General features: G+C 36.4%; 1 protein-coding gene across 1 annotated transcript; it reads left to right on the top strand.

Moving 5' to 3' along the window:
• The first annotated feature begins 5,604 nt into the window (after positions 1 to 5,604).
• On the top strand, positions 5,605 to 6,338 carry LOC139884848 (toll/interleukin-1 receptor-like protein). The gene is made up of 2 exons (XM_071868819.1): positions 5,605 to 6,137; positions 6,227 to 6,338. Exons 1-2 carry the CDS (start codon positions 5,605 to 5,607, stop codon positions 6,336 to 6,338), a joined length of 645 nt encoding a protein of 214 aa, XP_071724920.1.
• The last annotated feature ends 4,175 nt before the right edge of the window (positions 6,339 to 10,513 follow it).

Consider the following 10,513-nt stretch of genomic DNA (forward strand, 5'->3'; position numbering starts at 1 on the left):
CAGGGGCTGTTTGCACAGAGAAAAAGAAAAGGTCAAAATCATCAATAGACAAGTTTGAATCAAGCGACGATGAAGGTAAGAATAACATTCTTGCTCTTACAGCCCACGCAACTGAAAAATTCACCCAGAACACCGTGCACACAGAATCTAGAAGCACGGTTAAGTCAGTAGAAGATTCGAGTTCAGATGAATGTTCAGATAGTGATGAGGACAGAGACATATACTCTAAATTCGAAGAGTTACTCGAACAAATGGGAGAATCTCTTAGAATAAATCACCTGCTCTCTAATGAAGTTCAACAGCTGAAAGAAGAAAGAAAGGATTTCGACAAGACACTCGGAAAGTATGAATCCGAGATTGAACAACTAAAGTCTGAACTGTCAAAAACAGAGAAGAAGCTAGAAGAAGCCAACTGTGCAATTGAAAAATTATGTAACGACCCATTTTTTTTTCGATTTCTACGATAAATTTAAATTCGATTGTTTACGTTAGATGAACATTACTTCTACGTTAAGTTACAATTTTAGTGTGTCGATTATTTTGATTTAGACGACGGCTTTGAAATAACTAATACTATAATATAGTTCTATATTAGAATTTCTAAGAAAAGGCTTTTAAAGTCCAAATTACAATCTTGATCATTTAGTATTACAATAGTCAAATACAAATCTCTTCAAGTGATTTTAATACAAATACTTACAAGTATTACACCTATTATACAACTAATAGTACCTACAAAATTCAACAAGTAAACCTACACTAAATTCTCCAAACCGGCAGCCACAAACAAGTCAAGGCAGCCTCTTATGTTTTTTTTTTCCATGACAGCTGCAAGAACAAATACAAACAGCTCTCATTCTTTGACAATATCTACACAGCAACAAACCACAAGTCAATAACAAACCTTTCTACTCATACACATCTTACCACATTTGAAATACCAATAGCCATTTTCAACAAGAGCTGGCAGAAAATCCATTGATTCTACCGAATGCCTAATCTTCCACCAATCCAACTTTTGACAAACCCATTACTAGCCAAAGTTAACAAGAGATTTTCAAAACACCTACTGAAATTTTTCCAAGTATCTACTGGCTGTTTTTCAACATTATTGATAGCCAATTCACTAAATAAACCGACAGTATGTTTCAATAACCTAACTCTTTTGACAAAGAACAGAAACAAGACAAAGCAATTGTCAAATTTTTCCACAAACCTACTGCCTAAATTTCTACATCTAGAGCAGCCCTATCTAAGTAAAATTCAGCTTTCAATCATATTATATACAGCACCACGGACACACTCACATAGCTAACACAGAATAACAACAAGCATCATCACCAGAATCATCACAGCAATCATCGACAAAATCATTCGGCAAAACACAGAGCAGTCCAAAAAACAAAGTCTTACAGAAAAATTAAAAAGTTACCTCAGTTGTGTTCGCCGTCCATCACTGATCACCACTATCGCCGTGGTTAACCCAGCAGCCGCCGGGAAGTCACCGAGTCAACGCCGAGTCAGTGCTGAGTCAAGGACCGAGTCGCTGATTTCAACCCAATTGAGCCACAATTTCGACGCCTACAACTTATAACAAAGCCAACCATCACCAGAACATATCGATTTCAGGCCAAACAATAAGTAAACCGAAAACCTTCAATTTCAATTCAAGTTAAATTAAAATGTTATTTAATTCGATTTTTATATAGAAATGATTAGTAGACGGAGTAGATTAACTTATATGACAATTAAGTAAAATTCCCAATTATACTCGAAGAACCCTAATTCTTAAAATTCAAATTAAAACTTACCCGTTCGGAATTAGAGGAAATCAATGGTAGATTCTTGATCCTTGTGTTGCGACGAGCATTTCTATATGTGTATTGGGCTCTGACGTCGCCGAAAATGGCACGGACGACGTCGAGCAGTGACGAGCGCGACGGGGAGAGACGGAGGAAGAAGAAAAAGAGAAATGATCTTTTATAATGAATCAAGAAAAATCGATTTTATTGTCAAAAGATAAAACTAACCTCTTAAGTTTAAGCGTATTCTCAAAAATATTAACGTCATTTTTCCGGTCAATTAAAAGGTCAATGGCTTTATTGTCTTGTTACAGATTAAAAAATCGGTCCTTTCGGTTTAACTCGATTCGATTTGATTTTATCTGATCAATTCGGTTTTATTTTAAATCATCCGAACCTGTAAGAAATGTCCAATGTAGCCTTATGTTTTATAAATATCTACAAAACAACCAACGAGTCAGTTTTTAGTCAAAGGTTATGCTAGTAATTTTAAACAAAACCGAACCTATTTATTTTCCGAACCACATAGAATAATGTATACTAGTCCAAAAATTATGAAATTTTTTATAGTAAGCTAAAAATATTATTTTCTACATAATATCAAAAATTTAGAATTTTCCGAAATTATATTTAAATTATTTTAATTTCTGAGTTAAATAAAGTTTTAAGAAATGATTTTAATATAACAAGTGTTTCCAAAATTATTTTAAAATAATATTTCAATTTGGAAAATTATTTTAAAATGTCAGAATATTATTTTCAATCATTTGAAATATTATGTAACTTTTATAATATTTTTCTATTATATAAATATTTAATTAAATAATTAAATTAGGTAAATGATTTTAAGATAATTATCAAAATAGAATAAATTGAAATAATATTTAAATTTAAAAATTAGAACTAATACGACGAGAGTGACGAGTAAGATTAAATTCGAATAATTTCTATTAAGCGGTATTACTTACGAAATTAATAATCGATATTCGATAGGTCGCTAAATTTCACGCTAAACGGACGGAACGAATTGAGGAGCACAATAAGGTGAGTGTTACTTTCTTTTTAATTAAGAAGAATATATTGATGCTTTATGAAATATATATATTACTATGCCATAGTTTCTGATTATTTTGTTGCTTAAGTTTTATGGCATAGATATGTATTATAGATTTAAAAACCGGAGAAAACTTTTAAAGATCCCTAAAAGCAAAGTTTTCTTTGCTTCTTAATGACGAAATTAAAAGAAAGATGGTGTGCTTATTTATACATATTATATAGATACGAACCCAATTAAAATATTTTATTGATGATGGGATTCGGTCGACTTTGTGGCGACCCAATCCATAACGAGTACTTGGTCCTTGTGACCCCTTGCTTTGGACTGATCAGTGGGTACAACTTCCCTAGTGTGTCTAGCGGAATTTTAATTGATCCCTTTGCTTACGGGCTGACGGTAAATTAGGATGCTATAGTAGGTCGCCCCTACTGTCAGTGTCCCGACGTTTCAAAAATAATGGGGTTCGACGATTTATAAAAATATTTGAAAAATGATTTAAGATGTTTACGATCCAAATGATTTTTAGTAATGTTTAATTTAATGTTTCAATATAAAACCTCACTAAGCATTATAGCTTACAGATTTCTACAAAATAAAATGTTTTCTCTAGGTTCAGATTACGAGGCATGGCTAGGGCCCAGATTCCGCAAACGATAGAAGGTACCAACGGACCCCACATTAGATCCATGAGAGGGGTCGAAATGCGGGCGTCTCAAATTCTACAAAGGGAAAGGAAACCTGGATGAAACTCTAAAACAATGTGACTCCCAAAAATAATATTTTTGAAGTTAGCCATAGTTCCTCTAAAACAGGGAAAGAAAACAAATCATGACACAAGAACAGAGGAAGAAGAATTATCTGTCACTACTAAAACAAATCCGGACACATTCGTCCTAAGTGTTATGTCTTACAAAATGATATTCGAAACCTCATTGTTTCAAAAACAAAGAAGACATCCAAGGAAGAAAGTAGATATCATACATCATTCTCAACGACGTATCTGGGTACAGAAGGAAGATGTAAGAAATCTGATGCGCAGAATTTCATCAAGAGAAAAGGATGAATGGTATTTCGACAGCGGCTGTGTAACGACCCGGCCCCGCCCCGGCCCGCTGGCCGTTCTCTTCTCGGTCTCACCGGCACCGCAGCACGACGAGCACGGCGTCGCCAAAGAATCGACAAGACTGTCTCCACAGACCAACACACGTCTTTCCAGCATGCTTTGTCCTCACTCGCACGCTATCCGGGAAATTTCGAGAAACTTCCCAGATGGTCACCCATCCTCGACTACTCCGGGTTGAGCACGCTTAACCGTGGAGTTTCTATCGATGAGCTACCGAAAAGAAGTTGCAACTTGTTCCACGTAACTTCCTTTCCAATGCGGGTCTGTCACATTCTTAATGCGGGTGTTCACATTCACCCCTCCTTAAGACTCAGCGTGCTCGCTGAGTAGTCCCCATCATCTCCCGACATTGTCTCGAAAGTGTACATGGTCGGCTCTGATACCAAATTGTAACGACCCGGCCCCGCCCCCGGCCCGCTGGCCGTTCTCTTCTCGGTCTCACCGACACCGGCGGCACGACGAGCACGGCATCGCCAAAGAATCGACAAGACTGTCTCCACAGACCAACACACGTCTTTCCAGCATGCTTTGTCCTCACTCGCACGCTATCCGGGAAATTTCGAGAAACTTCCCAGATAGTCACCCATCCTCGACTACTCCGGGTTGAGCACGCTTAACCGTGGTGTTTCAATCGATGAGCTACTGAAAAGAAGTTGCAACTTGTTGGTATGGATAGTACAAATCAATTCTTTTAGCCCATCGTCTTCCACGTAACTTCCTTTCCAATGCGGGTCTGTCACATTTTTAATGCGGGTGTTCACAGGCTGCTCTAAACACATGACTGGTGAGAAAAAGATGCTGAAGGACATAGTGTACAAACGACGAGGAAATGTCGTGTGTGGTAATGGAGAATCTAGTGCTATAGTTGGAAAAGGGAGAGTGCCAGGTTCATCGGAGTCTAAAATCAAGAATGTCCTCTTGGTAGAAGGGCTGAAACAGAATCTAATCAGCATAGCTCAAGTATGTGATGAAGACTGTGAGGTCAACTTCACTAAACACGGATGCAAAGTGGTGAATAGAGAAGGAGAAATTGTCATGACAGGTTCAAAGGAAATACAGAAAATAAGTCAATCAAAAGATGCCAAGATCGAAAACAGTTAAAAGAAACCATAAAAACTCGAAAAAATGCTATCTTCTTTTCATCATCCATATTGAATTTCAACACGCTATGCAATAAGCTAAGCTAAGTAGCTGAATAACGCAAACTCTTATATACGGTTTTATACGTGCCAGCACACACCCGATGCATAGTAACAAAGAGGTGAAATTGTCAGAGATAATCATATACCCTTTCTAGAAAGTCCAAGAAGCCACAACAAACATAATCAACAAAAGAGACCGGTTGGTCTGGTTTCACTGGAAGTTAATAACTGGAAAGGACAGGTCTCATCTCTTAAAAGGAAAAAAGTCTTCGATTAGGGAAATATCTCAACATTTTCAAAGATATTGCCTAGAAATTGTCAAGTTTTCTTGAAATTGGTAACCAATTCAACGGATCTTCCTGAAAAATTAAATTATTGGAAAGTTATACAGAATCAAAAAAGAAACAAGAAATGATATGTACATATATTGAATCGTAATCAAAAAAAAAAAATATATTGAATAAAAAATGAACAACTGTAATGGCTTCCATGAGCACCATCACATCCTCTGCATCATTTTCATCTCTTCCTTCATATCACCCCAAAAACAATCAACGAGTGCAATGGAAATATGATGTGTTTTTGAGCTTTAGAGGAGAAGACACTCGAACCAGTTTTGCGGATCATCTCTTTGCACCTTTCAAACGGAATGGAATTAATGCATTCAGAGATGATCGGAAACTTGAAAGAGGGAAATCCATCGGGACTGATTTCTTCAAAGCGATTGAAGAATCTAGCATCGCTATCATCCTTTTCTCAATCAATTATGCCAGCTCTACTTGGTGTTTGGATGAACTTGCCAAAATTATGGAATGCATGGAGGACATGAAACAAATAGTTCTCCCAATTTTCTACCATGTAAATCTGTCGCATGTTAGAAAACAAGCTGGAAGCTTTAAGGAAGCCTTTTCGAAACACGAAAAAGATTTTAAAGATAATCCTGAGAAAGTACAGAGATGGCGAGCTGCTATGAGTAAAGCGGCAAACCTAAGTGGGTTTGATTTAAAAGAGAGGTATGGAACCACTAACTGTTAAGCTTGTGAATGTCTATTCTGAAGAAATACATAAATATATAACACACAGTACTCTAATACCCTGACAGGATATTTACTTTTCCAGCTAAATTATTAACTGAACAAACCAGATTGCAGCATGCTAAAACAGAATATAACTATAACTATACTAGTCCTAATTTTGCAGTGAGAAAGGCTTAAGACTAAATAACTTCTACTAGGAGCAATTCCTAGTTCAGTTATCGAGTATTAAACCTGTAGAAGGGAGAGATTTTGAAATTTGAAAGCATAAAAAGACATAAGAAACAGAGTAACTTGTAGAAGCACAGTTAAGGAAAACATGCCTCAGCTTTCATTAATTAATTGCAGCTGTTTACAAACGTACATATAGTCTTACTTTTTCAACACTATTTATTTCTTGACCTAACAAGCCACATATGGCGATTACACTATCCAACAAGAGCATCCAATGGCTCAATAAAATAAACATAAAGAGAAAATAATGGCTTCTAATTGTCTGCCACATTTGACAAAAGAAAGCCTACATAATTGAAAAGACATAACCACTAAGATTGGATAGGGTCCCAACAAAGACTTTGCAATGTCTTCATCTTGTATTCTTCTCCTTCAAGCAATATTCGACTTGACTTTGATATACATATGCAATACAGAAAGTTTCTCTGCATTCAAACTTTCTGTCGAGCTTCTTCTGCAATTCAACTTGCTTGTGCAGCAAGGTTCTTCACACAGCTGCAATACAAGCTCTTTTCTCTTCTTTGCAGAAACAACACACACACCATTCATAACATTCTGTATATTCTCACAAAATAAGACACTTCTACTTGAAATTTCATCATATGACAGTGATGAATTCTCGACACAACCAACTGAACAAGCCACAAGTAGACTGTTTCAATCGGCATTGACCTCTAAAAGTTTATTTTAACTGAATCGAAAAACTTGATACAACAGCAATTTGCTAAAGGACTCTTACCAGAAAGTTTTCCAGATCAATTACAAACTGAAGAATCTTAATTTCCTGGACTCTAACAGAACACAAATTAAACAGTCGTTTTTAACTAACAACTGGATCATTTCCAGGTAATTAAACTAACAACTGGATCATTTCCAGGTAATTAAACTAACAACTGGATCAATTCCAGGTAATTAAAAACTAACAGCTGGATCAATTCCAGGTAATTAAAACTCATTGACCAGTAAAAAAACAACTCAAATGAGGTAGAAATTGAAGTAACTTGGATTGCCTTACTATTGCAAATTGTAGATGCTGCTTTAAGACTTCCGAGGAGTAAATTGAGCATAACTTTCACCATTCTAGACCACTATGGATTTAATTTAAACTTTATGCAATGACATTCTTTGCTCAGCCATGATCTTCCAAAATCGATTCTTCATAAATATTCTCCTCCTTAGTATGATCACTTTCGTATGCTGATCTCTTCGATTCAACCATCACAACAGGTTTTTCATTTTTACTCATCTGGTCCATGCTTTCATTCTTCATCAATTCAGCTCCTCGCATAAGATTTTCTACTGCTTCCGACTTCACAGTTTCAAGGGCAATGTAGCTCGATTTAGGCTCTTCAAACAGCTCCGTGTTGCTTCCTAGACTGTCAACAAGCTTCTGAAACACCATTACAGCTACCTTCTTCAATAATGGCACTCGTCTCTTATTTTTCTTGGTCTTCAAGTAAGCTATAATCACCATGTTTAAAATTATAGACCTGCTCACTTCCACAATTTCAGAATTCTTGAAACAATCGACTCTAACAGCTCCTCCTTTGTTTCTAGAATTCTGCACTTCAATCATTCTCTTCAAGTCATCTACCTTCAAATTCTTCGTTGGCATTTCAGTCAAGTTTTTCAGTATTTCATCAACAAAGGACTTGCAGTTCATCTTATACTTGTTTAGGAAAATCTTGTACTTCTCAATTGCTTCAAGCATTTCTAGCATAACTGAATTCTGGAAACAATCACCGACAACAGCTCCTCCTTTGTTTTCAGAATTTTGCATCATGATCACCTGTTTCAACTCTCCAAGCTTCCAATCATTGTCAAACCAGATTTTGTAAGACAATATTCCATTGACATACACTTTGCTTTTATCAAGCCAGGTTGCATGACACCAGGGGGCTTTCTCAAACTTAAATAACATTTTCGCACACAAATCATCAAACTGAACACGATGTTTTTTCATAAAGAAACCAAGTATCTTCACATTTCTCACAATATATGAACAAAAATCATTCACTAACTACAATGTTCCTGCCATGTTTCTACAATCCGTGAGATCAGGTTTCTTACTTGGCTTTGCTGATTCAAGTTTCGGAAATTTCACTTCTCTGGAGCTAAACTTTCTCTGCTTTATATCGAGTTCCTCCATCATCTCAGGCTTTAACCGCATATAGGCTTCAACACCTTCCCAACATTCTGGTTTGATGTCGTTCAAGAGTTGCTGCTCCATTTTATATCCATTTTCAGCTAAGACAAACTGCTTTGGACTTTGAAGACTACACACAATCTCTTTATCTATCAACCCATTCGAACCTATATGTAGAGAGCAAAGGAACTCCTTACTGATTACAAATATGCAAGCCTCATCAACATACCTTTTGTTTTCAATCTTTGCCATCATATCTTCTTTTTCAAAATCAACGAGACACGTATACATTTGATAATGACCGTCTCTGCCTATCATCGTTTCACTTCCTTCCTTTAGCTCAGAATCATCACATTCATAAAATGCTTTCTCCTTCCATTTAGTAAAACAGAACCATTCAACTTTCTCCTTCAATTCATTGTTTCTACAAACATGTTTCACATTCAAGCAACAATCTTTCTCAACATTGTTCTTCTTGCCACTACTTTTATATTCAGAAAACATACCTTTATTTGACATCAAAGGCAATGTTCTATCATCAAGGCACTTTCCATGGCATTGAACTCCTCCTAAGTTCGATGATTTCTGCATTTGTGACTCCCCGATTTCTATCATATCATGTTGTGGCTGCTTAGGAGCTTCAACTTTTGCCGAAACTTTTCAACTACCATGGGACTTCTTTTTTATTGATGTTATACCATGGGACTTCTTATAAAACTTTTAATTATCCTTTTAATGATTAATCATGTCTTGCTAAAATTGGATAGAGATTCTTTCAGTCTTGTTTACATAGTTTTTACACCCTAAAGGTTTTGATTTATTTATGGCAATCAGTTTTGAGGAAAAATACTTCCATTTCAAGACTTGATGGAATTATTACTACTCCCTCTGGTCCACTTCAAGGTATATCTAATCTTTGGTGTTCATGCTCTGTTTTATCCTTTCGTTGATGGTGATCGAAAAAATGATGCTAAAGTTTCCTTTTTCTCTATTTTTTTGTCGTTTCTCGCAGCCATTCAACAAGTTAAAAACCATTGATATGAGTCATTCTCGAAAATTACTGAAGACTCCAGATTTTACGGGGGTCCCAAATCTCGAACGTCTAGTTCTTGAAGGTTGTACAAGTCTGTCTAAACTTCATCCGTCTGTTGGAAATCTTAGGATGCTTATTGTGTTGAACTTGAGAGATTGTATAGCCTTAGTCAGTTTACCAGACTTCAATAATTTGGAGTCTCTGGAAGTTTTAATAGGTGCTGGCTGCTCAAATCTCAAGAAGTTTCCGAAGGTTTTTTGTGAACTGGAATCTCTGGAGGAGCTCGATATAAGTGGCACTACAATGGGAGAATTCCCTTCGTCCAATTTCTGTTTATGAAAAATCTTAAGAAATTATACGATACCGGGTGCAAAGGAAGCTCGCCAAAGACTAATTTGCAATTGATATCTCCATGTCTTACAATAGTACAACCTGTACCTTTGAAGGTACATTCATTGTCACCTTTGTGGTCATTGATGGATTTGAATCTAAGTTATCGTAATTTTGAGGAAGGAGACATCCCCAATCATCTTGATTGCTTATCCTCACTGGTGTGGTTAAGACTCTGTGGCAACAATTTTGTGAACCTGCCCATAAGCATCTATCGATTACCAAAAATGTTGAACTTGAACTTGGATGACTGCAAGAGGATAAAATCATTGCCAGACCTGCCACCAAACATCATCAGTTTGGGGATACGCAATTGCATCTCCTTGGAAAGAGTGAAAATTAACTGTACTGTAGTATTATCGGGAGACAATAATAGCTTTAAATTGGTGGAGAAAGAAGGAAGTGGCAATGTTGCATTTGCAATGATGAAAACATTCCTTCTGAATTATTCATATCTCATGCTGTCTCCCTTTATGTATTGGCGACCAAATGGTTTCGGGGTTATTCAGGAAAGGTCGCGACATTTTTGTGTAATTATTCCAGGAAGTGAAA

Source organism: Rutidosis leptorrhynchoides, unplaced genomic scaffold (assembly GCF_046630445.1).
Source record: "Rutidosis leptorrhynchoides isolate AG116_Rl617_1_P2 unplaced genomic scaffold, CSIRO_AGI_Rlap_v1 contig61, whole genome shotgun sequence".
Taxonomy (NCBI): Eukaryota; Viridiplantae; Streptophyta; class Magnoliopsida; order Asterales; family Asteraceae; genus Rutidosis; species Rutidosis leptorrhynchoides.